General features: G+C 57.9%; 2 protein-coding genes across 9 annotated transcripts; one reads left to right on the top strand and one right to left on the bottom strand.

Moving 5' to 3' along the window:
* Positions 1-2,641: 2,641 nt before the first annotated feature.
* Positions 2,642-19,305, top strand: PHRF1 (PHD and ring finger domains 1). 3 transcript variants are annotated; one of them, XM_020979415.2, is made up of 18 exons: positions 2,642-2,819; positions 3,257-3,371; positions 3,463-3,561; positions 4,175-4,413; positions 4,504-4,587; positions 4,862-4,986; positions 6,024-6,136; positions 6,381-6,556; positions 6,997-7,126; positions 7,470-7,597; positions 8,503-8,690; positions 9,855-9,971; positions 13,867-14,021; positions 14,387-17,182; positions 17,585-17,736; positions 17,967-18,224; positions 18,313-18,441; positions 18,532-19,305. In XM_020979415.2, exons 2-18 carry the CDS (start codon positions 3,278-3,280, stop codon positions 18,670-18,672), a joined length of 5,124 nt encoding a protein of 1,707 aa, XP_020835074.1. In that variant the 5' UTR covers positions 2,642-2,819; positions 3,257-3,277; the 3' UTR covers positions 18,673-19,305. The 3 variants fall into 3 exon arrangements, with proteins under 3 accessions (XP_020835074.1, XP_020835073.1, XP_020835075.1); XM_020979414.2 differs by having other exon boundaries at positions 2,643-2,819; positions 9,852-9,971; XM_020979416.2 differs by having other exon boundaries at positions 2,644-2,819; positions 9,852-9,971; positions 17,585-17,661.
* A 518-nt stretch (positions 19,306-19,823) lies between these two features.
* Positions 19,824-24,512, bottom strand: IRF7 (interferon regulatory factor 7). Of its 6 annotated transcripts, none has more exons than XM_020979429.2 (11): positions 24,394-24,512; positions 23,993-24,032; positions 23,320-23,444; positions 23,065-23,227; positions 22,776-22,986; positions 22,388-22,690; positions 22,212-22,295; positions 21,116-21,199; positions 20,635-21,033; positions 20,382-20,497; positions 19,824-20,222 (listed from the first exon to the last, which is right to left on the bottom strand). In XM_020979429.2, exons 3-11 carry the CDS (start codon positions 23,337-23,339, stop codon positions 20,064-20,066), a joined length of 1,539 nt encoding a protein of 512 aa, XP_020835088.1. In that variant the 5' UTR covers positions 23,340-23,444; positions 23,993-24,032; positions 24,394-24,512; the 3' UTR covers positions 19,824-20,063. The 6 variants fall into 6 exon arrangements, with proteins under 6 accessions (XP_020835088.1, XP_020835095.1, XP_078004357.1 ...); XM_020979436.2 differs by lacking the exon at positions 24,394-24,512 and having other exon boundaries at positions 22,388-22,433; positions 22,611-22,690; positions 23,993-24,373; XM_078148231.1 differs by having other exon boundaries at positions 23,320-24,032.
* Between the last annotated feature and the right edge of the window lie 2,275 nt (positions 24,513-26,787).

The following is a 26,787-nucleotide window of genomic DNA, read 5'->3' as shown; positions in this document are numbered from 1 at the left end:
AGGCCCTCCACGCATCCCCCGCATCCTCCCACACCCCTCACTCCCATCTTGACCCCCTCCATGCCCCAAGGCCTCCAGCCCTCGCCACTCCCCATCTTGGGCTTCGAAAATTGACTTTCTGAACCCTCATGGAAGACTGGCATTTCTCCCTCTGACGATGACTGGCTTGTGCTCAGGGTTCTAGCTCAGTGGTTCTTAGACCTGGGGATCTCAGAAGCCCTTTCCGCTGTTACAGATTAGTGAAGACCCCCTCCAGCCTCCAGCCTCCACCCTTCACCAAGAGCTTTTGCTTCTGTGGGTCAGAGCTCTTCATGCTGATCACACTAGGAATGAAAGCCTCTCAGTATTGTTCTAAAAATCGTTCTGAGCCCAGAAGGGGCCTCAGGGACCCCACCCCCAGTCACCCTTCTCCGGACCTGCTTTGGAGAAGCTTGTCCCCGAGGCCTAGGGTTCTCTAGGAAGCCTCCACAGGGGAGCCTTCTGACCTCAGCTGGGTTCCAACTCTTCACAACCCTCCCCTCCCCTCAGGCTCCTCCCCAGTGCACAGCACATAGTAGGGCCTCCATACATGTTTGAGACTCTCCTGTCTGGTCCCGAAACGCTTCCTGCCCTTTGTCGTAGCTGCTCTGCAGAACAGCCCCAAGAGGGTAAAAGACAGGGATTGTCCCCCCAATTTCACAGAGAAGGAAACAGGCTCCAAGAGGGGGACTCACTTGACCAGGAAGAGTCTCTGGCAGCTGTGAAGGGTCAGACTGGGGGAGGGGGCAGGATTGCCTTCTCTCAGTGGGGGGAGTGAGGGGGTGCAGGTGCAGGATGGGAGTCGGCCCCAAGCCTCTCATCCAATTCTAGTCCTGACATACCTCTGTGGCCAGCAAATCTACAGCGAATAAGAATTCACCTCGGTCTTCTCCCCTGGAAAGGGAGGGTACAGCCTTTGGCCTAGTGCTTAATACAGAGCTCTGGGCCTATGCCATCATTGGGCTGCCTGGTTAGCGGGGAGTGGTAGGCACTGCCAAAGAGTATGCCAGGTGTGCTGTGAGGCGCCATCCTCCTTTTTGGCCTTTTGTTGGTCTGCTAGCATTTAGCACAGTGCCCAGCATACAGGAGGTGCTTCATAAATGCTTAATGATGGCTGGGTCTCCCAGGCATAGAGGGCAAGCCTTCACAGCTGCTGAACTCATCTTCCTGAAGCCCAAGTCTGAATAGCTGAGCCAGAGGCCCTTCCCAGCCAGCTTCCAGCCCACCAGCCTTCCTTGGCTAATACATCCTTCTTCATTTCCTCTGCAGCCTCTCAGGTGAGCCAGCCACCCCGAAGGAGAATCGCTGTCTCCCTTCAGGAAGCCCTAGGCATCAGTCCCACCCCCAACCCCCAGTGGTCAGGCTTACAGGACATCTCCCATCAGGGTAATATAGGCATCCGGAGGGCAGGGATGTTCCCTTTTGGCCTTCATCTCCTCAGGGACCATCTTTGCACCTGGCAAGCAGTGCTATTGGTCATGTCTGACTCTATGACCCCATTTGGAGTTTTCTTGGCAAAGGCACCGGAGTGGTTTGCCATTGCATTCTCCAGCTCATTTTACAGGTGAAGAAACTGAGGCAAATGGTAAAATGACTTGCCCTGCCTCACCCAGCTAGGAAATGTCTGGGGCTGGATTTGAACTCAGGTCTTCCTGACTCCAGGCCCAGGGCTCTGTCCACCATACCACCAAGCTACCTCTATCATTTCTTGTCATCTGACTGTGCCACTTCACAGCTCCACTAACAATGTATCAGTTGCGCCAGTCTTCTGCCAGCCTCCAACAATTAAACCTTTTTCCCCTTTGCTTATCTGGTGATTTTACGGTGGGACCAGCTCTCCAAGGGTGATCTGGCTTGCAGCACAGAGATCCGAAGTGCCTTCCCACTGGCCCCTTTTGGGGAACAGCTCTCCTTGCTCCTCTTTTTGAGTAGGGTCTGCTGGCACACAGCAGGTGCATAATAAATACTGGTGGGTGGAAAGATGGTTACAGAGGGAGGGGGGAGGTGCCGAGTGAAACGGATGGAAATCCCCCCCCTACTTTACCCATACCCCTCTTACAGCCTCTCCTCGCCCCGCCCCGCAGGCCCCACCTCCGGCTTCTTCCACCGCCTCGTCCCCCTCGTCCCCCTCCTCCTCCTCCTCCCCCCTCTCCAGGTCTGGAGGATCTCGCTCTGAAAGCCCTGGCCCGCCCTCTAGTCTCTGCGCACGCGCCCCGCCAGGCAGTAGGCGAGGGGAGGGGGCGAGAGCGCGAAGTGGCCGGTGCCATTTCTCCGAGGGGGTGGGGGAGGATGAGAAGGGCCGTACCATTCAGCAGAGGGGGACGCGGCTAGCGCAGTCCGGACCATTCTACCAGGAAGAGGGGGAGCCATTGAAGGCCGAATCTTTGAGGGGCGACGCTCCTTCGCGGCATTTCCCTGCCATGACTCCTCTCGGGAAACTGCGAAACCCAGGCAGTCTGGGCTCCCGCGCCACTCTCCAGTCCGGCGAGGCCCACGGCCTTTGTTGATCTGCCGAGCCTCCCCCCTCTTCTTCGTCTTCATGGATCCGCCCAACGGGTGGCGAGGGCGGAGGGGCATCCCCGGAAGTGGGACCAGTGTGCTTCCGGGTCGGGAGCGCGCTGGCGGCGACGGAGACGGCGGGGGCCTAGTTCGGTGGCGAGAGCTGGGCCGGAGTCAGGGCCAGAGCCGGAGCGGAGTGGAACGGGAGCCGGGACCGGGGCCGGGGCCGAGGCGGGGGCCGCGGCCGAGGTTGGGCCTGAGCCGCATCGGGGCGGAGCGGAGCCGGAGCAGCGCCTTGGTCGGTGAGTGTTGGTCTTCGCGCGCGTGGCCCCGCCGGCCCGGGGCGGCCTCGGAGGGGGAGGGGGAGGGGGCTGCGCCGGCCGCGGGCCGAGCCTGGAGGCGGTTCTTGGAGAAAGGCCCGCCAGCAGGGCCGCGGAGTTTGGAGGCCTTAACTGCGCCAGGCGGCCCAGGGTGGAGGGTGGGGGCTGGGGCTGAGGCGCGGAGGCCCGCCTGGAGGAGGCTTCCCGCGGGGCGACTTCCCCCGGCCCGGGGCCTTCTTTGGGGGCCAGGAGGCAGAACTCGAACTCGGGGCCCCCCCGAAGCCTGGCCCTGCCTGGGGTCCGGCCTGCCCAGGCACCGATGTGGGCTTCCTAGTGTGTCCTTAAAAAGGCCGAGGAGGTTAAGAGGGGGAGATGGGACGTGGGGGCGGCGGGGGAGCTCAGGCCCGGCGTCCCCGCAGAGCCGCCCCTGATGTCCAGCCATGGATGACGACAGTCAGGACGAGCTCATCAATAGGAACGCGGCGGCCCACGGCTCAGGAGGCCGGAGTAGGGGCCAGGTGGTCAGCGAGGCGGGTGAGGCCTGGGACTTGGGGGGGAGGGGCCCCGGGCTGGGGGGAGGGGCCCTGGAGCGGGCAGTGTGGTCAGCATGTCCGTGTCTGTCCAGATGATAGCAGCGATGCCGGGCCCAGTGGAGACTCTGAGGAGGACACTGGGAGCGAGGAGGACGGAGACGCTGGGGGAGAGGAGGGAGAGGAAGGCTCAGGTAAGGCCTGGACTAGTCCCTAGCACCAGGGAGGGGAGCCCCCATCCCTGAGCTCTGGGAGCTGCAGGCTCTGGCTAGAACCCCAAAAGAAGCTGGTCTCCCCGAGCTCAGTGCTGGTTTGGGGTGGGGTTGCTGCACATCCGAACACTTTTTAAAGGGATTGAGAGGAAGGGCATTGGTATCTGAAAACCTGGGCTAGGCAGGGGCCTGGGTGGGCTGTTGCCACATGTTGCAGGCGGATCTTCTGGGGTGACCTGAGAAGTAGACAGGCTCCTAGGGCTGGGTCTGGGGAGAACCAGGGCCCCAGCCTCCATAAACTAAAAACTCAGGTTTCCTCATGGGGTCTGTGGATTCCAGAAACCCAAAGGTGGGCTTAGGCGTAGTGGTAGGAGAGAGCTTGAGAAAAAGAGGGGCTGGAATGGAGAGCTACCGTGCAGCATGGCCCCACATGGGTTAGGGCAACTTGGGAGGAGAGGTGGAGAAACAGGTGGGGACGGGGTCAGGCCTCAGGAGGCCTCCTGGGGCAGTGGGTAAGGGTCCTGGTGGAAGCCCTGCCAGAGAGAACAGGTTCACCGTCGGCAGCTCCTCGTGAGCATTTTTTGTCCTTCTCCAGACTGGAACAGTTCTGAAGACGACGACTCCGTGGACGACCAGGAGGTGGAGGTATCTTTAGAAGCTGCTTTGGAGCCCCCCAAAGGACGGCCAGATCTCCCAGCCAGGGGGAGCAGCAGCTCTGACGAGGACACGGAGAGCTGTCCCATTTGCCTCAACGTGTTTAGGGACCAAGTGGTGGGCACCCCTGAGAACTGCACCCACTATTTCTGCCTCGACTGCATAGTGGAGTGGTCTAAGGTATGGAGGGCCCCACAGGCTGCTTGGCACAGGGGCGTGGTGCTGCCAAGCAGGGAGGCCTGACGTCACATTTTTGCACGCTTCCCATAGAATGCCAATTCCTGCCCCGTGGATCGTATTCTCTTTAAGTGGATTTGCATCCGGGCGAGATTTGGTGGCAAGGTCTTGAAAAAGGTAAGTGGCAGCATGTCTTCGGTCATCCTTGCATGACACTGGGGTGGGAGAGTTCTGCTTTAGTGCTCCTCTGTGTGATGGACCTGGGAGAGCTGTCAGCCAATCTCTCCCTTGTGCCGAGCACCAAGGACGCCAGAGGTGGCATCAGTGCCTTCAGTACAGCTAAGAGGGGCCCACTGAGCAGAGCCGGCAGCACAGGTGGGCAGAGTGAAGCTCAGAGACTGGGGCCACATTTGGTGACAGAGAATGTGAGAATGTCCACGTCTGTTATCAGATTCCTGTGGAGAGTCAGAAGGCTCCTCGGGCTCAGGAGGATGAGGAAGACCCCACCTTCTGTGAAGTGTGTGGCCGGAGTGACCGGGAGGATCGGCTGCTGCTCTGTGATGGCTGCGATGCCGGGTGAGCGTTGGGGCTGGGAGTGGCCGCCCGCCTCTCTGATGGGGGAAGCCGGGGGTGTTCCTGAGGGTACCCCCTCACCCCAGCTCAGTGTCCATTAGCAGATCTGGCCAGAACAAGCTTATTGTCCCTTCGGTGTATTTTGTTTGTGTGTTTTGGTTAGGCAGTGAGATTAAGTGACTTGCCCAGGGTCACACAGCTAATAAGTGCTCTGTGTCTGAGGCCAGATTTGAACTCAGGTTCTCCTGAATCCAGGGCCAGTGCTCTATCCGCTGCGCCAGTTAGCTGTCCCTCTTTAGTGTTTTTTGTGGCATTCAAGGCCTGGCCTGCCTTTCCCACCAGTGCCCTGTTGTCTAGCCAGGGTTTACTCTGTTCTGATTTCCTGCTTCTACATCTTGTCTATTTCTCAAGGCCTTTCTTGAGCCTCCAAGAGCTTCCACTGAATCAAAAGACTGGGTGGAGGTGGGAGGCAGAGTGACACAGACGGCAACTTGTGGGGGCTCATCAGCTTAGCCCCATGGGACTGGTGTGGGTGACTTTGTCCAGATTTCAAAACGCCGTGGATTTTCATCTGCCGTCTTGGTTGGGAAATGGTAGAGTCAACCAGTAGCCTTGCAAGTGTGGAATTTCCTTGGGAAGCTGTCTTACCATGTGGCCCCCTGAGTGGCGCAGCCACAACCCATCCTGGGTACCCTCCTCAGCCAGCATGTGCTTGACTTCACCAGCTGGGCTTGGGCTTGGGGTGGCTTAGGGGCCTCAGAGGCAGGTGAGCCAAGTAAGGGGGAGGCATTTGTCCAGGTTTGCACAGCTGCTAGACCGTCTGAGGCAGGATTTGTGACTGAAGCAGGTCACCAGGGGAAAGGTTTGTCCACAGAGAGCCGTGGTATCAGAACCCTTTCTGACTTGGTACGCCTCTGGCTCAGCGAAGGCTGAGTCACAGAGGCCCCTCAAACCCGGGGATGTGGCCTGGGTTTCTACAGCCTTCCCTGGGGGCAGCAGCTCTGCACCATCAGGCTCACGGCCTCGTCCTATGTGCACAGGTACCACATGGAATGTTTGAACCCCTCTCTGAGCGAGGTGCCTGTTGACGAGTGGTTTTGTCCTGAGTGCATTGCCACAGCTGCCCCAGCAGTGCCCCCTGCTGCTGCCACCGGTAATCTTACGGCCCTTTGTGGCCTTGCCCCCTTGGCGTGGTCAGTGTAGGCTGGCCCGTGGGGAGACTCTTGTAGCCACAAGAGCAGCCCGAATGGGACGCAGGCTCCAGGGTTGGGGAGGGATGTGCTCACAGCTCTCTGCTGCTTTCTTCCAGCCCCAGGAGCTGCCCCAAGGCTGCATCCCATTTGTGGGGGGCTCTGGGGCCAGTGAATGGGCCAGTGATGGCCTCTTTTCTCCCCAAGATGCAGAGCCTGTGAGTGAGGAGGAGGTGGCCTTGCTCCTGGTTGATGTGGTCCCTACCACCAGCCGGCTGCGCCCTAACGCAGGCCGCACTCGGGCTATCGCCAGGACTCGCCAGAGTGAGAGGGTGAGAGCCACCGTGAACCGAAACCGGATCTCCACTGCCCAGAGGATTCAGGTGAGCAGCTGAGTGGACCTGCCGGGCTGGCCAGAGCCTGAGGCACTGACACCTGGTTCTCACAAGAACCAATTTTACAGATCAGGAAAGTCAGTGACTTGCTCAGAGTCCAGCTAGTAGGCAGCGTCTAGGACGGTTTGCAGATTCAGAGCCTCATAAGTACATCTGTTCCTCTTATCTGGTGGTCTGGACTCACCATGCAGGGGCTAGGGAAGGAGGAGGAGAGTTATCAGGCCACGTGGGCACCATGTCACTCGGTGCCCCCTCCCATGTAGCCCTGGTGGTCTCTGTCTCTTTCCAGATGACAAAGGCAGGCCCTGGTTGGGGTGGAGGCCCAGGGGGCAGCATCAGCTTCCCAGAAGCTGAGGTGGGGGGGGCCCCCAAGAGGTCCTGCTGTGGAATGCGGCCGTGAGTGGGCCTCTGTTTCGTTCTCCCCGTAGCGGGTGCCCAGGTATCTCATGTCATCCCTCCTGGATGAGACCATAGAGGCTGTGGCCTCCGGCCTGAGCACTGCTGTGTATCACCGGCCTTTGACTCCTCGGGCCCCAGTCAGACGGAAGAGGAGAACAGGTAAGGAGGCCTTAGGGGCCCTGGGAGGTGGCGCCCTGACATGCCCAGCATGGCATTCTCGAGCACTGTGCATTGTGGGCCTTCAGTAGGTAACTGTGCGTCTCCCTGGGTGTGAAGGAGCCCCCTGTGGGTGCTCCAAGGAGCCAGGGAGTGATCGCATGAGGGGAAGGGCCCCCTTCTTCTGTCCACTGAGTGGCCCTGGTCAGGACCTGCTGGCTGGCATGGGCCCTGCAGCTTCCTTAGGCACCCCCACAAACGCTGCATTGGCTCTCCCTGGAGGCCACCCTCTCCGCCATTGGCCGTATGAGCCTTGAATCCCTTTCTTTGGGTCTTGTTTCTTCAGGGAGAAGGAAGAAAGCATCCGGAAGGAAGAGAGCGTCCTCCAGATCCTCGGCACGAAGCAAGACTTTGGGGACCCGGCCCAAGAGGCGCAAGTCCCGAGCAAAGAAGAGGAGAGGGCAGAGGAGCCGGGTAGGTCCCTGTCGTCCTGGAGAGGCGCCTGGGCCTGGCTGCCAAGGCCAGCCCCCAAGTCTGCTTTTGTTTACTTATTTTATTAATTTACTTTAATTTATTAACAATCATTTCTACAAGACTTTGAGTTTTACATTTTTCTCCCCTTCCCTCCCCACCTTCCTTCCCAAGACCGCATACAATCTGATACAGGGTTTACATATACATTCTTATTAAACGTGTTTTCTCATTGGTGCTCTTGTAAGGAAGAATTAGAACCAATTTGAGGAACCACCAGAAAAAGGAAACAAAACACAACAGAAGAAAAAAAAAAACAAAAAGTCTGCTTCAATGTGCATTTAGCTTCTGTAGTTCTTTCTCTGGATGTGGATAGTATTTTCCATCATGAAGCCTTTGGAGAGGTCTTAGATCCTTGCATTTCTGAGAAGGGCTAAGTCTATCAAAGTCAGTCATCGAACAGCATGGCTATCACTGTGGACAACCCCAAGCCTACTTTTGTGTTCATCTTTGGAATGCCAGCACGGCCTGCCTGCCTTTGGGGCCCAACCCCTCAGCCTCCTTCACTGCGTTAGGGCCGAGAATGTCAAAGGAGGGGCATCCCATGGGCGGGGCGTCTCTGTTCCTCTCCCCCAGCAGGGAGATGAGAGGGTTCCTGAGACTTGAGTCCCAGGCTCTCTATGGAGTCTTCCCCCAGGACCCAGCTTCCTGGGCAGCTTGGCGAGTGTCCGGCCCATGAGGGGGAAGCCTGAGCAAAACAAGCTCCCTTGGGCTCTCGGGGGCCCATCTGCTTTGTCCACGCCTGCTGGCCCACTCTGGCCTACCCTCTCCCCATGCCTGCTTTGACCCCCTTGGCTTGGGCGCTGTCAGTCACTTGGCTTTTCTTTCTTGTTCATGTTCTTATTCAGGTTAAAACTGAAATCACCGCTCGTTCTCGCATCGCCAGGACTCTGGGCCTTGGGAAACCCCTGCATGGCGCCTCCATCCCTTCCGTGTACAAGCCGGTTGAGCCCTCCCTGGGCTTCATGCGAGCAGACATCGGAGCGGCTTCCTTGTCTCTGTTTGGAGATCCTTATGAGCTAGACCCCTATGACAGGTACAGACCAGCTCACTCCCCTTGGAGACTGAGGAGGATCCTGGCTTGGGGCAGGGGTGGGGAGTCTGGAAAGGCCTGGCCTAGGGCCAGGTAGTTCCCTCTTGGGGTTGGGCTCGCATCGTGGGAGTCCTTACCACACTGGTGACTCCAGGCCAGGCCTAATGGGGCTTACACAGCCTTACCAGAGATTTTCTAGGGCTGCTGGGGATTGGCTTGGGCCTCTGCCCTGCCATTACACATGGCAATGGCCCAGAACTCTGCTTGTCAGCTGCTTCTGCAGCGATATTGTGGAGATAATGGAGATTGGCCCATTTTGGTCACTCGGGAGCTGGTTGGTGGTGAAGGCATCTCTGCTGTGCCCCACGGGATCTCCGAACTGGCCTCTAGCCCAAGATGGACCCGGGCAAGATTCTGCCTTCTGGGAGCAGATCTCTGGGGATATTTCCGGCACTTCTCTATACCTTCCCAGGCCCCCAGTGGTGCCCTCTGGAGCAAAGCCCCTTCCATCTGACAGCCTTTCACATATGGGGAGGGTGCTCTCCTGTCCCGTGGCCCCTCTGAGCGTGGTGTCTCATACTAGATAAGCTGAGATTTCACTTCACGTCGTTCCTTCTTGTTACCATTAGAGCCTCTGAGATCTCTCCTTTTCTCTTTTCTGCTCTTTTCAAATGATTTGGACGAAGGTAGTCATTGCCAGGCTAGCCATTGCCAAAAAACTGAGGAACGGGCAGGCACGATGCGGGCAAAGGCTAATTGATGGAGAGAGAAGGGGGCCTGCCAAGAAAGGTTCAGGGGCCACATGAGCAGGAGGGGTCTTGGCTGATTGCCTGAGGCATCAAACCAGCGTTGGCTGGCAGTGGGATGGCATTTCACGAGGCTGGCACACAGGGTCTGGGATGTGGAAAGTGAAGATTGTCTTGGGAACTGCCCTTCCAGGCCGCGGCAGCCATGCCTCGAGACGTCTTAGGATGAGGTCTGTCCCGTGGAGGCTCCAAAAGCCAGGGCCCAGACCAGATTGGATCTTGGGCAGGGCCTCATCCTGAGGGCATCCAGGAAGGGCAGCGGCCTGTGGCTGCAGCCCAGGCCCCTTGGTCAAGTAGGGACTGCTAGGCCCTGAGGCCTGGGGACTTCTCATTTCTTCTGTCCCCTGTGTGTTTCCAGTAGTGAAGAGCTCCCAGCAAACCAGGCATCTCCTTTGAGCACCAAGAGGCGGATTCTTTCCCAGTCAGCCCTCAGATCTCATCAACCCGTGGCTAGACCCATTTCTTTGGGACTTTCCAGGTAAGGGGGGCAGGAGGAAGACAGCGCCTACTCTGTGCCAGCTCAGTACCCACCACAGCCCTGGTAGGTCGGTGCTATTATCTCCATTTTACAGTTAAGGAAGCCAAGGCAAGCTGGTTGAGTGACTTGCACAGGGTCCCGTAGTCAGTAGTCAGCAAACGTTTGGCAAAGCACCTACTGTGTGCTAGGCACTTGTGCCGAGTACTGAGGATACAAAAACAGACAAAAGACAGTCCCTGCCCTCGAGGATCTTATGCTCTATTGGGAGGACACAAACCAGCCAGACAGGCTAATGAGAAATAGGAAAGGTACATGCATTTAGGGGGATCGGGAGAGACTTGCTGTAGAAGGTGGGCATTTAGTTGGGACTTAAAGGAAGTTGGGAAAGTCAGTAGTCAGAGACAGGAGGGACAGGGATCCAAACGAGAGAATGGTTAGGAGCTGACAGGTTGAGGGACTTGTTGGAGGAACATCCTGGGGCCCAGGTCGTGGGATCCAAGAGGGTGTAAGGAGACTGGAAGGGATGAGACAGCATTTTGTAGTTGACCCTGAAGGTCACTGAGTCAGGGGGACAGGCCCCTCCCAGCAGCTCTTGCAGTGTCCACACTTGAGGGGCTGCACTGGGGGCAGGGGCAGAGTATTGGGGAGATGCTGCAGAGGCAGAATCGGCAGGCCTTGGTGCCCTCTTTGGTTTGGGGAGTAAGAGAGAGGGAGCAGTGCCAGTGACTCCCAGGGGAAGGAGAAGGAATCAGGTGGTTGTCTGAGGCCTTCCCGCCCTCTCCCACTTCAGCTGGCCAGCTACTGTTGGTAGCAGAAGCTCGCCAGTGTTGGGGAGGGCCATGGTGCTTATCCACCGTCTGGCCACTTCTAGGCAGCCTTGGCATGTGCTGGCACCCCAGCCAGGTTCCCTCTTCTTGGGGCACAGGAGCAGAGAGGACCCCTTGTGCTGCCTGCTTTTATAAAGTGCCGTCATCGTGCGTTATGATGTCTCCACGTCTTTGGTCTGTTTCTCTGAATCTGGGAACCCCACCTGAGGCCTAAGCAAAGCCTGGAGTCAAGGGCAGGGCAGAGCAGGCTGGGGGCCAGCAGACTCTGGGGAGGATGAGCACAGAACACAGGCACTTGCTGAAGTCCAGATGTCCAGCTGGACGTCAGAGCGCGATTTTGTAGCGTTGGCCAATTCCTGGGTGCAGAGGCTTACGATAAGAATGGAGCCATCTACTCTTGTCAACTGGTCCGTTTTGGCTCCAGCAGCACCCTCCTGTGGACCTCTGGCCCACTAGCAAGTGTGACCTAGCAGAATAACAATCACAACTATGATGCCTGACATTTATGAAGTGTTTACTTTGTGCCAGGCACCAGGCTAAGTCCTTTACAAATGTTATCCCATTTGGGCTTCATACAACAACCCTGGGGTCTAGGTGCTGTCCTTGTCCCTGTTTTACAGATGAGGCATAGTCCAAGAAACTTGCCCTGTGTCTGAGGCTGGCCAGAGCCAGCTTCTAGTAGCCCTAGTGTGGACCGCTGCACAACAGGAGGGCAAAGCCCTCCTTTTGGGGGAAGCATGGTCTAGGTTAGGATGCCCCTGCACCGCAGCTGGTGAGCCTGTCCTCAAGCAGAGGAGCATCAGAAAGGACAAGGCAAGGAGGATGGAGAACAGAGGGTCCAAGGCAGGCGGGAAGGGGCCGGGGCCGGCTGGTGTGGGTGCCAGGCATTGGATTTGTAGCATACGTGTGGCAGATGGAAAGAGGAGGCCTCTGTGAACACTAGAGTCCAGAAAGGTGGACAAGGCCTACAAAGATGGGGTGGTCCTTTCCCAGCACCTTTCTTTGTTGGTCCCGCAGACCATGGGCATCTCCTAGCTCTTTGGACATTAGTATTGAAGACTTATGGCCTAGCAGCATCCCTGAGCCTGTATATGGGGAAAGGGCAGGCATGTGCTTTAGGGGGAAATTTTGAGGTCATGCAGAGCCCAGCCTCCCTTTCTACCTCTTCATGTATAGCACTGGGCCCAGCCCGTTGTCCCTCTGCACAGTCCATCCAGGTGGGCGTAGTGCTGGGTTCCCCCGAATGAGCTCTGCTATGTCCTTAGCCTGATAAGCACGCTGCCACACTACCCCCCCCATCCCCCTCTGGGACAGCAGGCAGCAGTGTGGTAATGACGGCTGTCTCGGAGAGGTCTGGGTGGCTCCGGGGTTTGCGTGGGAGAGCCACCCACCCAATAAACCAAAGAGCCTGTGAGGAAGGCTGCCATCCTCCACTAGGCAGGGCTGGAGCATGGGCCCTGCAGCCCTCCCACAGTTGTGGGGCCTCCTCCAGTGGCCCCTCTTTGCTTCCCTTAGTCCTACCACTTGTTAACACAGAGTGAGGCTTAGTTGGAGGATCATAATCCAAACATGGCAAAGGAACGAAGCTGTGCTGTCAGATGCTGGTGCCCTCCCTCTGTCCACACCTGCTGTGGCACCTCAGGAAAGGTGTGGACCCTGTTGCGTAGTTTCCACCACACCCTTGCAGAATGGACCAGGTGCTTACAAATATGCCCTGGAATCGACCCTGATGCTCACAGAGCAAACCAGGAGGAACAGGCTGAGCTGGTGCTCCCAGTGAAGGGCACTCTGGATGTCCTAATAGTGTCAGAGGTGGAATCGTCCCCCTTCTCTGGTAGACTTGGGTGAATGGAGGCTTGTTCATCTTCTCCACTGGCTTGGGGGGAGGTTTCTAGGGCCTTTTAGTCTCTGTTAGGATGATGGGGAACTGTGCTTCATCCACTTCCCAGTTTTCTTTAGGAACAGTCCTGGGGTAGGGTGAAGTGGTGCCTTTTATCTTTGCTTTACCAAGGGCTGACTTGACAAGATCCCTGTCCTTGGTCACCAGAGCCTCATCGACGAAGAGGTGGTTCTCAGTCCTGAAGAGAGGCCTGTGGTGCATACAGTTTGGCACTGGCCAGCCAAGGAGGTCTTGGCCCTGCCCCAGATGCCAGGCCAGCCTTGGGGACATTGTGTTGCAATTCCTGCTCGTCCTGAGCACTACAGTATAAAATGACCAGGGATCCCACGAAAGGAAGTACAGTCTAGCCTGGGCTTTAAAAAACCAGCGCCATCAGGACAAGGTGGGACAGGCATGGCTAGAGTTGGAATTGGGCTGTGATAGGTGTGGGGAGGTTTGGTTGACCACAATCCAGGATGAGCCGGAGTGTCCAGAAAACACAGCCAGAGGAGATTCCACTGGTTTTTGCCCAGTCCTGTCCCACAGACGGGAAAGAATGTTGGGGATAAGCTGGACCCGATCTAGAGGGAGGCAGCCCCGGGTACAGAAACAAATGTTGATTAAGCACACCTACTGTGTGCCAGGCACTGTGCTAGGCCTTGCCTTCCAGGAGACAGCATACTAACAATTATGGATGGGGACCAGTTAGATATTGTCAGCAGAGGGGAGGCCCCAGCGTGGGTGGGGAGGGGTCAGGAAATGAAGGACCAGTTGGACATGGTGCCAAACTAAACGAGGCTGTTATGGTGCCCTTCCCTCCCTTCTCCCTGGCCTTCAGATGAGCCTCCTTTGAGCTTCCCCATTTGGGGTTACTTGTCAGTAAGCGTTGGTGATAGACTGTTGCTGGACTGGGTGGGGGCGGGGGGGAGCAGCATGTGTTCCCATACGGAGGTGTGTTCTTTGCCAGTTGTGATCAGAAAGTAGTGAAGGCCATCCAGACCTCAGAGTTGTGTGGCTTGAAGCATCCGGCTCCAGACCCCCCAGAGGGGCTGTGCTGTTCCTGGGCCCCTGCCATCTTCACAGCTCCGGCTCTCCTTGGCCTAGGATGCTGCCAGGGGTAGAGCAGGTACCAGCGTGTGCATTCGCAAAGTGCTGCAGCAATGACTTCTCATCTGTCTCTTGACTTCAGGAGGAGTGTTCCTGCTTCGGTCCCTGAGCAAGATGTGGAGGTGGCTCCTGTCCCAGACCTCGTGGGGAGCATCCTGTCTGGGCAGAATCTCTTAATGATGAGCAGCTCGGATGTGGTCATCAATCGAGATGGTTCCCTCACAGCCCGGAAGGCAGGTAAGAAAAACCTGGTCAGTTTGAGTGGAAACCAGCCTGGGGGCAGTTGTGGCCGCCAGGTGTAGTCAGGTGTGGGCCAAAGACCCTCCAAGGCCGGGGCGGCTGCTGACAGAGCATTGAAACAGTTGTGAGGGGTGGGGTAGCATTGCAAGTGTTCAGGGGCTCAGGAAAGTGGTGAGGACTTTGGGATTGGAGCAAGTTGTAAGTCTGATCTCAGAGGATGCACGTGGGGTCGCTTGCCTGGCTCTGCCAGGAGGACCCCTGGTGAAGGTCATCCAGTCTGAGCAGTGAGCAGTGCTCAGAGTTGAGAGTGAACACGATCAAGTGAGTGGTCAACGGCCCCCTTTGCATCTTCTCTCTTTCAGCTCCAATTTCCTTGCAGAGAACCTCGGCTGCTAAGTCCCAGGAAGATGGAGAGGCCAGGAGCAGGGATAGCATCCAGCCCAGGACCTTGCAGTCAGGGACGTCAGCCTCCCACCTAAGCTCAGATGTTTCTGAGCATTTGGGCTTGAACTCCTGTGGGGGGGCCGCCACCAGCATACTCTCGGTGTCCTCCTCTTCCTGCCTCAGGGGGTTGGAGAAGTCTATGAGCCCTTCCTCAAGTGTGCCCAGAAAGGCAGCTGTGAAATTAGAGTATTCAATGACCCCTCGCCCAGTTCAGACACAGAACTTGGCAAATAGGAGCAAACTGGGTTTAAAACCAAATGAAATGCCTCAACTTAATGGAGAAAATAAACGTCCTGTGTCAGTGACAACTGAGTCCCCTAAGGTTTTGAGAAGGACAGCGATAGGACTGCCTCTCCCACCAGCTCCTAGGAGGATTGACATCTCAGAGCTTCCTAGGATACCAAAGATGAAGAGAGAAGGCGGCAGTGGCAGTGACGGCCATGTGGATTCCAAGCCCGCCTGTGGCAAGGGCACAGACATCCCCAGCTCCTGCATCAACCGGCTGACCGGCCGAGAAGGCAGCAGCCAGCCAGCCCGAGGGGGCCGTGTTGAGAGCAAGCCCAGTGGCCGGGACTCCCAAGAGCCCAAGATGCACTCAGGAGGCAGTGGTGGTGGCGGCTCCTGCACCAGCACTGGTGGCCCAGGCTCCCACAGCAGCCTTGCTCCATTTGGGCCATCCCGAGGCAAGGGTTTGGGCTCCTCCTTTGAAAGCTTTAGAATTAACATCCCAGGGAACACGGCAAACCCCAGCAGGCTCCCAAACCCTGGCTTCTGTAACACGTTCCGGCCAGTCGACAATAAGGTCCAGCGTAAGGAGAACCCTTCGCCCCTCTTCTCAATCAAGAAAACCAAGCAGATCAAAAGCGAGATCTATGACCCCTTTGACCCCACAGGGTCAGATTCAAGCTCCCCCAGCAGCAGCCCTGAAAGGCTTGGTGCAGGGCTGTTGCCCTCTGAGATCACCCGCACCATCTCTGTGGATAGTCCAAAGGTCCCAACCTTCCAGACTGTCCGCTGTGTGACCTCGTACACAGTAGAGAATGTCTTTGGGTCAGGCTCTGATCCATCTGATGGGCCATCCTCTAGCCATCCTGAGCGGATTTCCACAGGCACATCTGACCTGGAGAAGATGGAGGAGGAGGAGGAGGACGAGGAGGAGCCCGGGAACAGCCCTTGTGTGTCTACCACTGTCCGGCGGCACCTGTCAGAGCGGGCGCCTTTGGAGGCAGATGGGCGTGAGCATCGCAGCACCTTCTTTGCCACTGAGGAGCGGACCGTGACATGTGTGACCCTCAAGCCGGCCTCGCCCTCTGAGGAGGAGGTGGGGGAGGAGGAGGAGGTGGCCCAGCCAGCAGCCACCACCCACAGAATTGTTGAGATTCATTCTCCTTCTCGGTCACGCTCCAACTCGAGCTCACGCAGCCGCAAGAAGGCCAGGCGGAAAAAAATGTCCACCAAGGAGCACAAGAAAACTCGGTCCCGCTCTCGTTCACTGTCTCACTCCCGGGAGAGAAGCTCGCGGTCCACCTCCCGGTCAGTCGAAGAGGACCACGCCAAAAAGCACCGGTTCAAGGCCAAGCCGCGGAGGTCGTCCAGCGACCGCTCCGGCAGCCATGACAGAGCCAAGAAGAAGAGAGCCAAAGAGAAGAGGAAGGGTCCGTGGTCCCGGGACCGCCAAAAGTCCCGCTCGCGCTCAGGGAGCCCCGGCAGTTCTTCTTATGAGGTCTGCGAGAGCCGCAAGAAAAGGAGGAGAAGGTCGAGCTCGCGCGGCCGAGGCCGAGAGGGCTCACACTCCAGCAGCCCTGAGAGAGCCCGGAGGCATAAGCATCGGAGGCAGAAGAGCTTCGAGCGCTATGAGAAAAAGGAGAGGAGCTCCCGGCCCCGAGACAGGAGGAGCTCCCGCTCCCGATCGAGGGAGAGGAGAAAATGGAGGTCCCGCTCTCCCTCGGCCTCCAGGTCCAGAGAGCACAAGAGGGCCAGGTCCAGGGAGAAGCGGCCCCACTCTCGTTCTCGGTCCAGGGATGGGAAACCGCCTGGGAAGGATGTGTCTCCGTCACCCCTACAGGAGAAGGAGGCCAAGGCAGCTGAGGAGAGCACTCCCTCCAAGCTCCCAGCCCCAGGCCAGGCCGGTCCCAGCCAGGTCGATGGGCCACAGGCGCTCCCGGCCATAGAAGAGACGATGCCTGAAGCCCCAGCTCAACCGGAGGTGCCTGAAGAGGTCGCTGCTGATGACCTTGACTACGGGGAGACTGTGGAGGCAGAACATGTCTTTGATGACTTCTCCAGCGATGCGGTCTTCATTCAGCTAGATGATATGAGCTCTCCCCCTTCCCCAGAAAGCACAGACTCATCCCCAGAGAGGGGTCTTCTGCTTCCCCTGGCTCTGCCCGCAGGCAGCGGCCAGTGCAGTCTGAGCCTCGGGGTGGTAGCTGCAGCCAAATGTGAGGCCCCCCCAGAGCCACCAGCTGCCTCAGAGGGCCCCCCGGGCGAGGCACCTTCCTCCCAGGGTGCCCCAGAGAACCAGGTTGGGGAGGTGACGACAGTGGAAGGAGAAGAGGGTCCTGTGGTCAGTGAAGAGGTCAGTGAGGCTGTGGAGTCAGAGATGGAAGTCATTTCCCAAATCCCCTTGCTGAAATCAAAAGCTTTGGTGAAGAGGGTGACGTGGAACCTCCAGGAGGAAGAAGACAGCATGGCAGGCCCAGAGCCCGAGCCAAGTAAGGAGCCTTGTGGGTTAAGGACCAGGCTGGACACCGAGGTGGGCATTTGTGGCCATGTGTGGCCCCACTGTGCCCCTCCTTGTCCTCCTCAGTGACCCCGGCCCTGATTTTTAAGTCGCCTCCCATCCTCCCCACCCCTCACCTTCACACTCGATGACCCTGTCACCACAGCCAACCTCCCTCACTCTCACAGGAGAGCCGAGTGTCCTGTGGCAGCCACAACAGGCTCTCACCCCCCTGGATCGATGGGAGACTCTGGGGTTAGTGTGGCATATGGGGGGCGGGGGGGCAGTGCCAGCACGATTCCCAGGCTGTCATGTCCTCCCTGGGGGCTAGGAGCTCTGAGGCAGGGCTTTGCCCGGGTCTCCCAAACTCCAGGCCCCTGGCTTCTCTCTCCAGGGGCACCGTTCTACAAGCTGCCAAGATCCCTGGAAGGGGCCTGGAAAGCCGAGGATTCGAACCCCAGCCTAAATCAGGTGCAGTCCCGTGAGCCTCCTCCCACCAATTACATGGTCGCTGAGCCCATGTTTCCTGACCTAGGTTGCTCTCAGGTTGGTGTCCACTCTGGGGAAGGGCTGCAGGCCGCATCCCACTCCATCTGGGCTCTGGAGACAGCCGCCCATCTCATGCACTGCCCATTCCACCCCGGGAGCGGCACTCATCTCATTGTCGGCATGCTGGGTCTGGCGAGGAGCTGGGGGGGCGCTGGGCCAAACCGGCGGGGCAGTGGGGCACACTGAGAACGCATGTTCTGACTGGCGGGGGGGGGGTGTCTGTGCAGGTTTACAGCCCCAACATGCCTCTGACCCAGACTCTGCCCCCGAGCGTGCCGCCCTACGCCCCAGTCAGCCAGCCCACCGTCCAGTTTATCATGCAGGGCAGCCTGCCTCTCGTGGGCTGCGGGACAGGACAGAGCCTGACCCCAGAGCCAGCTGTGCTGGCCACAGTCTCTGAGCCAGGCGGCCCGGCGCCGGCCGCAGGAGACGGAGACGAGAAGACGACACCCAAGCAGGCGGGTGAGAAGACAAAAAATGAAGAGGTGAGTCAGGGGGCTGGGCAGGGCTGGGCAATGCCAGGGAGGGGCCCCCTCGCCTGCCACGCCCATGGTCTGCGTGGTCCTCCTGCAGTACATGAAGAAGCTGCACGTGCAGGAGCGGGCTGTGGAGGAGGTGAAGCTGGCCATCAAACCCTTCTACCAGAAGCGTGAGATCACCAAGGACGAGTACAAGGACATCCTTCGCAAAGCGGTGCAGAAGGTGATGGAGGGGGAGGAGGGAGCCTGAGGGGTGGGCCAGACGGGCGGGCTGGGCCAAGCTGACCACTAGCCCTGGGGCGGTTTCCCCCAGATCTGTCACAGCAAAAGCGGGGAGATCAACCCCATGAAGGTGGCGAACCTGGTCAAGGCATATGTGGAGAAATACAAACACATGAGGAAACACAAGAAGACGACAGAAGCCGAGGAGGAGCCCCACGAAGCTGAGAACTGAGCCCACCCCGGCCACCGCGGACTGGACAGGACAGGACCGGATGGGTGGGCGCTGTCAGTGACTGACATAAAACTCTGGGCTCATGAAACCACCGCCGCGGTCTTCAGGGTTTCCTTGGTTGCAGTGTCAAAGGGGATGGCCTTTTTACATACATATATATATATACATATATATACATATACATATATATACATATACATATATATACATATATATGTGTGTATATATATATGTATATATATATATACACACACACAGTAACTATATATTCTGTAGACACTCTGTTTTCATTGTGTTCTAATTTATCGAAACATGGATTGTCTTTAGAAACTTCTGAATCGATTTAATACTTGAAATGTGCAGCCTTGAGCCGGTCCATGTGGAGTGGATGCCGGACGTCAGGAAGGGCTGGGTCACCCCACCGTCCCACTCCCATGTAGGAGTTGTCTTCTTGTTCCAATTACATTTCCTGTTGCTGAATCAGGGGCCGCCTTTCCCAAGGAAAAAGCAGGGGTGTAGGGGGAACGTCCGTTCTCTCCCTGGCTCCTCCAAGAGCGCCACGCAGGCCACCTGTGCGGCTAATGTCTATTGAGAACATTTTGTATTTTTTGAGTAGAGTTTGGTGGCTTTAAAGCGTTTGCATTGTTCTGTCTTCCTTCTTGTCAAGGAGGGGGGAGGTGGGACCCTGTGCAGCAGGCTCAGGCAGGGATGCTGGGACCTCCAACCACACCCCCTCGCCTGGGCTCTAGACCCAGCCAGAGGGCTTTGGGCCCCCTGGTCACAGCAGTGGCTGCCAGGCCTAAGCCCCTGTTCCAGACCATTAGCAGCAGAGCCCCTCTGTCCACAGCCAAGGGTGGTAGGAAATCACAGGGGCCAGAGACTTCTTTGAGCAAATAGTATCCATCCTGACTGGGACAGAGATGACGTGCAGGTGGCTTGAGGAGTGAGAGATTGGACGTGGAGGTGGGTGCAAGGGCTCCGAAGACCAGGCAGAGGGGCTCAGGACTTTGGGGGCAGAGGAGGAAGGTACAGTGCGTTCCCTGGCACAGCAGCCACCCTGTTGTCAAAGGGCCTGCGAAAGTGCAGAGGGGACAGAAAGGGAGGTGCCGTGGGGGGCACCCGGGAAAGGGAGAACACGCAGCACAACTGGAAAGGTGGAACCAAATTGGGTTTTTTTTATTTTATCCAAGAGGCAATGGGAAGCCACTGATGACTTTGCTAAAAGGTGAGGTGCCTAGAGGTGTTCTTGAGTGGGAAGGAGAGGGGAGCTGGACTGGCCGTCCCGAGGACTGACCCACAGCTCCAGGGTCTGGGGAGTGCCTGGACATTCTGTCTCCATGTGGCTTTTTTCCCCAAGGGGAAAGGGTGGTTTTGTCCAGAGGGCTACAGGTCTAGGCAGGGTATTCCGTCTCCATGAGGAAGTTTTCCAGCACTTCATAGAGGCTGAGGCTGTGGGAGACCTGCAGGCTGAGGCCACCACTGTCCAGGGAGGAGACGCCTTCCTGCCGTTGGACAGCCTCGTGGCAGAGCTGGCAGATTCGGGGCACTACCTGGGGATGGAAGGGAAGGAGACGTGAAGAGGAGCCAGGTGTCCCCACCACCCGTGCTTGGGGAAGGCTGTTCCTTGCTTGCCAGCTTTTCCCCAGTGTATGGCCTGGGGGAGGGTCTGAGTCGCCCACCTCGGTGAGCTGGGCCTGTGCGCTCCTTACCTTCACCAAGATGAGGTTCCTCTCCTTGGGCCTTCTGGAGAGAGTCTGGCCAAAGCCCAAGTAGATAGTATAGTCAGGAGAGGTGCGTCTCCTCTGATCCCTGTACTCGGCCAGTTCTAGAAGAAACAGGCTTTGAGCCAGGACAACCCTGCCTGCGGGGCCAGGGAGGGAGGACCCACAGGTGCTGGGCACCTGGGCCAGGGGTGGACAGAAGGGAGACAGGGGCCCAGAGAGCCCAGGCCTGAGCACTGACCCTGGCGGAAGACAGAGAAGTCAAAGATGGGCCTGGCCTCGTTCCTAGGAAGCAGGCGGGGTGGCGGTGGAGTCCCCGATGATGCCAGGAGGCTGCTCAGCTCCCAGTACACTTTGCATTTGCCCATTCTCTTGGCCCAGAGGCTCTGGTCCCAAAACTGCAGCTGCAGCCCGGGCCCTATGTGCTGCATCAGCTGTTCAGTATAGCGCACTTGCTTCTGGTCTGCCAGCTCCAGGGCTGCTGGGCTGGGGAAAACCACAAGCTGGTGGTCCTGAGAGACCCCCGACACCAGGCCAGGGCTGCTGGCCACAAAGAGGCAGGAGGTGTGAACCACGGCCACCTGCCTCACTATCTGACCCTTGTAGAGGATTGTCACATCTAAGCCAGTAGGGAGGGAACCTGGGGAGGGATGAAGGAGCCCCAAGTGAGATCTGTGGCCCAAGCACCACCCCCCAAGCCCAAACTCAAACCCCTTACTCACTGCTCAGAGGGAGCTGGGGGGCTGGACAGAAGGCTCCATCCTGAGGGTGGCCAGCTTCATGGAGACAGGGAGCGGGCTCTTCCCCTGGGAGGCAAGAATGGTCCTGGCTGAGGCCCCATAGGTGGGGGAGCAGGGACAGGGCTACCTGACTGTCCCTCTCCATGTCCCCATGTGCCCCCCACATGCCAGGCTTCCTGGATCTTGCTAGGGCCTCTGAGAGGCGGCAGGGGCCCTGGCTGGGCTTCCCAGGGTTCCCTGGGGAGGGTCTCTGTCCTCCGAGAATATGGGCCCTCAGGCTCTCTCCAGAGGGTGATGTCTGGGTGGGGGAGGAGTGGGGAGGTGTCAGGTCACCTGCCTGCCCTGCCTGAGATGTGGCCACCCTTCTCCTTCAGGCCCCTGACACTGAGCACAGCCTGCCCCGCTGTCCCTTCACTCATTGGCTTCTTTGGCAGAACCGTCCTCTTGGGCCCTCCCGCTGCTTTGTCCTGAGTGGGCCTGTCTGGGGCTCTATCTGGGTGTCTCTCTTGTTTCTCTTCGGTTCCTATGGGTTCAGTCATCCTGATGACTCCCAGCCTCTACCTCTGGTGTGATCTGGTTACCAACTTCCTTCTGAGGAGCCAGAAGGCCCAAGTTCAAATCCTGCCTCTGACCCTTGCCAGCTGGGGGACTGTGAACCAGCCCCTCCTTCCTCCTCAGACGGGCCTGTCACGTCAGAGTCATTCATCCCACAAATCCGGCTCCCATTGGACCCCTTATCCCTATCCCAGCTCGAGCCCTCACCCCCTCTCCCGGAACATGTCAGTGGCCTCTGCCTCCCCTTTCTCACAGGCATGGCCACGTCACTCTCATGCTCAATACATCCCAGGGCTCCTTGGTATCTCCAGGCCCAGCCACAATTCCCGCTTGCCATCCCAGGCCCCGAAACATGCATTGGTCTTTGGGGTCCAGCTTATGCACCACCTTCCTATGAAGCCACCCCTGCTGACTTCTTCCGCATTACCAGGGCTGCCCCACACCATGACCTCTCTGAGGACAAGGGCAGGTCTGCCCCTTCCTCCCCTGCCCCGTACCCCTCCCCTCATGGGCAAGACCTCACCCTGGAAATATTCAGTGGCCTCTGCCAGGCCCTCCAGCTCACTCTGTTCCAGGGCCAATTGGAGAAGGTCAGGACCAGAAACATCTGGGGTTCAAGAGGCCACAACTCAGAGACCAGGGCCAGGACTCAGCAGCCTGAGCCCCGCCCCCACCCCCACCCTGTCCCTAGCCCCTCACCAGCAGCCTGTCCATCCAGGGAGAGCACCTGGAGCCCGGCCTGCAGCTGGAAGGAGACATTGTCAGCTGCGAGGTGGCGTGATGCCAGGTGAGGGGGTGGGGGACAAGGACAGGGGGCAGGGGAGAGGTCAGGGACCAGGACGCCGCCCACAAAGAGTTGGGCACCCTTCCTCTGGCCTCCTGGATCCTCCCCCATGCTGTCAGCATCTCTTCTCCCGCAAACCTCTGTCATTGGGCTGTCCCCCCTAGCTCCTAAGGAACTGAGGCATGTGGGCTGCTCCTCCCCAGCAGTCCTGTCCACTCCTGGAGAGGGTAAGAAGATTGAGTGAGTGCCAGACAGCCCCCTCCTGGAACAGCCTTCAGGGCTCTGCTAGGGGCCCCTGCCTACCTGATGCCCTGGGCCAGGGCTGGCTGAGTGTGAACACCTTGTGGGGATCATGCTCATCCCAGGACCTGTCCTCCACCAGCGTGAACAGCTGGGTGCTCTTCAGGGCACATCGGAAGTTGGTCTTCCAGTGGGTTCGCTCTGAGGCCTCTGGGGGCTGGGGGCTAGCGCCCTCGGGGTCGGGCTGCCACCGACCTCGCGCAATGGCCCAGGCCTGCCAGGGAGAAGGGCAGCAACCATGAGCACAGCGCCATCCTGGGCACAGGTCCCACCCCAGCGCCGGGAGCCCCACCTTGAAGATGCTCGCATCATCCTCACTGATGTTCTTCCGGGACAGGTGTTTCCAGGGTACCCGGAAGCAGGTGCGGGTGTTGTCCAGCCAGCGCAGGCCCTCATAGTGCCCACTGCTGACCTCCCCTAGAAGCCATTCACCAAAGAGTACTCGCTGAGGTCCCCTGCAGGAATGGGTGTTGGAGTTACTGGGTCAGCGGGGCTGTGGAGGCCCCATGGAGGGAGAGCTGAGGGTCTAAGCAATGGAGCCTCTTACCTCTTGGCCTCCAAAGCCATCGTCCGTTCAGAACACGGGCCAGATGCAGTGGTGAGGAGTGGCACGCAGGATTGATGCTTCGCAGTTCAAACCGTTCTTCTGGATTAGGACTCTGCACTGGGACCCTACAAAGCCACATAAAGGGGTAGAGGGTTGAGGGGCAGGGAGGTGAGAACAGTGGGGACCAGTCTTGCCGATGGGACTGAGGAGGCCCAGAGAGAGAGGAAGGGGGCAGCGCCATGGCTTATCACTACTTTTCAGTGAGTCAGACTTGGTGTTCTCTCTTCTGTCCTCTGCCCTGGGCAGACCTCGGCAGGGGGACCGTGCTGAGCTCTGGGCATGACAGTTTAAGAAGGTCATTGTTAAGGTGGAGAGAGTCCAGAGGAGGCTAAGGAGGACAGAGAAGGGCCTGGGGTCTGTATTACCTAAGGAGGGATCAGTTGAAAGAAGGGCCCATTCAGATTGGAAAAGAAAAGGCTCCGGGTGCATGAGAGGCGTCTTAGAGAAGGAGGGGCAGAGCCAGGGTCCAGGGCAGGAAGAGCTTCCGCAGAGCTGCCTGCATCAGGGGCTGTTTAACTGCATATGCAAACCCAGGCATCTATGTCCTCCTGTGTGTGTGCACACTTCACGTGGGGTACAGGGTCAGGGCATTCAGTAAACATGTCCGTCTCACCTCGGAGTGTGTGCGCATCATAGCTTTCGCATGGACATCTCTACAAAGGAGAAACTGAGGCAGTCCAGAAAGCAGAAGACATTTGCCCAAGGTCACACAGCCAACCAGGGAGCAGTAGGGACCCTACTCCTTTCCCTCCCGTCTTCCTTAGCCCCCTCTCCACAGCTGACGTCTGTGCAATTAGGGTTAGCAGTGAGGATCCCAAACAGAAAGCGAAAGCGCCATCCCGGGCTTCCACAGAGGCTGGAGCAGTTGGGAGGGCACTGGCCAGTCCCCTCTGGGCCCATCCCACAGGCCCAGAAATGCTCACCTGTCCCCTGGTGGGTCTCTTGCTCCTTCCTCCCTGACCCTCCTCACCCCCTCCCCATCTTTTGTCTCTCAGTGCCTCTCAGCCCGCACACCTTTCAGTCTTTCTGGCCCTGGGTCAGTCTCAGTTTCTGTCCCGCCTTCCTTCCTTCCCTCTCAGTCTCCCTTCTCTCTCGGTCCTTGTCTGTCTATCTCTCCTTTTGGCCCCCAGTCTCAGTACCTGGAGTGGCTGTGGGGAGGAAATCTCAGTCTCCTAGGAAGTCCAGCCTCTCTGCAGCCTTTATAGGGTTCCCCTGGGGGGTGGGGCTTAGCCCTCCTCCTCAGTTTAGACCTGCCTAGAGAAGGAAGTACCCCAGGGTATGAAAGCCTTCTTTGTTCTGGGCCCTGGCCTTCTAGAAGTCACGTGGTCCAAAGATGGAAATGGGAGGGAGAAGTCCAAAGGAGGGGGGCAGACAGAACTCTGTCTCTCTGTCTCTCTCTGTCTCTCTGTCTGTTTCTTTCTCTGTGTCTCTCTCTCTGGCTCTCTGGCTCACCCTCTCTCTCTCTCTCTCCCTCCCTCCTGGAGAACTGGGAGTGAATCATAACCGGCCACTAACTCACAGAGTGACCTTAGCCAAGTCCGCATCTGTGAGATCAGTGAGCTTGGGCTCAATGGTCTCTTCCATCCCTTTCCACCTCGCTCCCATCTACGGGGGTCCCAGGGTTGCTGTCCAGCTGCTGGAGTGATTGGAAAGCTTGCCTGGCACCTGGCCCCTTTGCCACATTCTCCAGCTCCTGGTTCTGCCTTCAGACTCCCCTCCTCCCCAGACCACCCCAAGGTGACTCTCCCGCATCCCCTGAGCCCCTCCTTCAGTGGGCAGCTTGCCATTGCCCTGGCTTTTCTGTGTTATCTCTAAGTGTGGAGCTAGAAGGTTACCTCAGCCTCCTCATTTTACAGAGTCAGAAACTGGGGTCTCTCCCAAGGCCACAGAAGCAGAACTGCCCGAAGCCAGGGTGGGGTGTGAGCGAGGTCCGGCCCCAGATTCAGGCCTCTTTCCTCTGCCTTGAAGCCTCCCTGCTGCCCCTTTCACTCAAGCTTGCACTTAGTTGATCGATCAACTAAGAAGCATTTATTAAGCACTTACTATGTTCCAGGCACTGGGAATATAGAGGAAAGAACTGAAGTCCTCTTTGCCCTCAGGGAGCTTGGAGTTTAACAGGGAGATGAGAACAACACACAGAAATACTGGGGAAATATGTTGGGGAGGGGAGAGAAAGAATAAAAATCTATATTCCAAATAAACACAAGGTGGTTTCTGGAGGCAGACCCAAAGAGCTGGGGGCCTCAGGTAGAAGGTGCCTTTGGGGACTTCCGGGACGTAGACTGAGGAGACAGGGCATTGCAGGCAGGCGGAGTCCTGGAGAGACAGGCCACCATGCATGAGGCTGGGAAGACAGGAGTGCTCAACAGGACAGAGGGGGGATGTATGGGCAGTACCAGGGAAGGAGGGCTGGGGTGGTAAGGGAAGAATGTTTGAGAGTCCTCATGTTTGAAAGGCCCACATGTCCAGGGCTGAGATGACTGGAGGTCAGGAGCCAGGTCTTTGCCCGGGCTGTGCCTCTCACCTGGTGTGCTCTCCCTGCTCCGCCTCCTGGTTGCCCTGGCTGCTTTCTGGTCCCGGGACTTTCCCCTAGTGCTCCTGTCCCTAGCTAGTTCAGTTGTTTCCATGTTGTCTCCCCTGAGGGCAGGGACTAGCCCAGGCCTCTTCCATGCTCACTGGAGCCAAGTGATCCCATGTGACTGGCCAGTGCTAGGGGCTGGACAGCCTTCCAACAGGAGAGAGGAGCACTATGGGATGATGGTTCCCGGCCATGGATGGATTGAGTGATGGGATTTTTGGAAGACGGGGAGACACGGGTGTGTTTCTAAGCTGTGAGGAATGAGCTAATAGAGCTGGGCAGAGAGAGTGGATGGGGATGACTGGCGGAAGGACAGGGACAGAATGGGAACTTGGGGGAAGAGATCCCAGAGTGGTTTGCCATTTCCTTCTCCCGACCATTTTACACGTGGAGAACCTGGGGCAAACAGGGTGAAGTGATTGGCCCAAGGTCCCACAGTGGTCTGATGCCATCCTGACTGCAGGCCAGTCCTGCCCAGCTGCCCCAAGCTTTGCAGAGCACTTTGCAAATATGACCCTATTTAATCCTCACAAACACCCAGAAGAGGGGAGTAATTGTTATCCCCATTTTACAGCTGAGGAAACTGAGGCAGACAGAGGCTCAGCCCAGTGGCTTGTGTAAGCTAGTACATATCAGGCTGGATTTGAACTCTGGTCTTCCTGACTCCAGGCCCCAAGTGATGACATAGTACAGATTTCTAGGAGGTCAGTCGGTTAATGGGCATTTATTAGCAAGAACTTACTAGTGGCCTCAACCCCTCTGCTGATTCTCAGGTGTGCGGTTATGTCTTCCTCACCTTGGGAGAGTGAGCCCTGGTTCCCCAGGGTCAG

This window comes from Phascolarctos cinereus, unplaced genomic scaffold, assembly GCF_003287225.1.
Source record: "Phascolarctos cinereus isolate Bilbo 61053 unplaced genomic scaffold, phaCin_HiC Scaffold_9;HRSCAF=440, whole genome shotgun sequence".
NCBI lineage: Eukaryota > Metazoa > Chordata > Mammalia > Diprotodontia > Phascolarctidae > Phascolarctos > Phascolarctos cinereus.
Note: the sequence above shows the minus strand (reverse complement) of the source record. Positions and strands in the feature narration are given on the sequence as shown.

Coding starts and splice junctions, on each gene's coding strand:
- IRF7 (XM_078148231.1), bottom strand. CDS start 23,339: ATGGCTTTGGAGGCCAAGAG. Junction 22,296..22,387: donor CCTGGATGGACAGGCTGCTG/GTGAGGGGCTAG, acceptor CTTGAACCCCAG/ATGTTTCTGGTCCTGACCTT. Junction 21,200..22,211: donor GGCCACTGAATATTTCCAGG/GTGAGGTCTTGC, acceptor CTTGCCTCCCAG/GGGAAGAGCCCGCTCCCTGT.
- PHRF1 (XM_020979414.2), top strand. CDS start 3,278: ATGGATGACGACAGTCAGGACGAGCTCATCAATAGGAACGCGGCGGCC. Junction 6,137..6,380: donor GCCCCCTGCTGCTGCCACCG/GTAATCTTACGG, acceptor TTTCTCCCCAAG/ATGCAGAGCCTGTGAGTGAG. Junction 18,225..18,312: donor AGAAGACAAAAAATGAAGAG/GTGAGTCAGGGG, acceptor GTCCTCCTGCAG/TACATGAAGAAGCTGCACGT.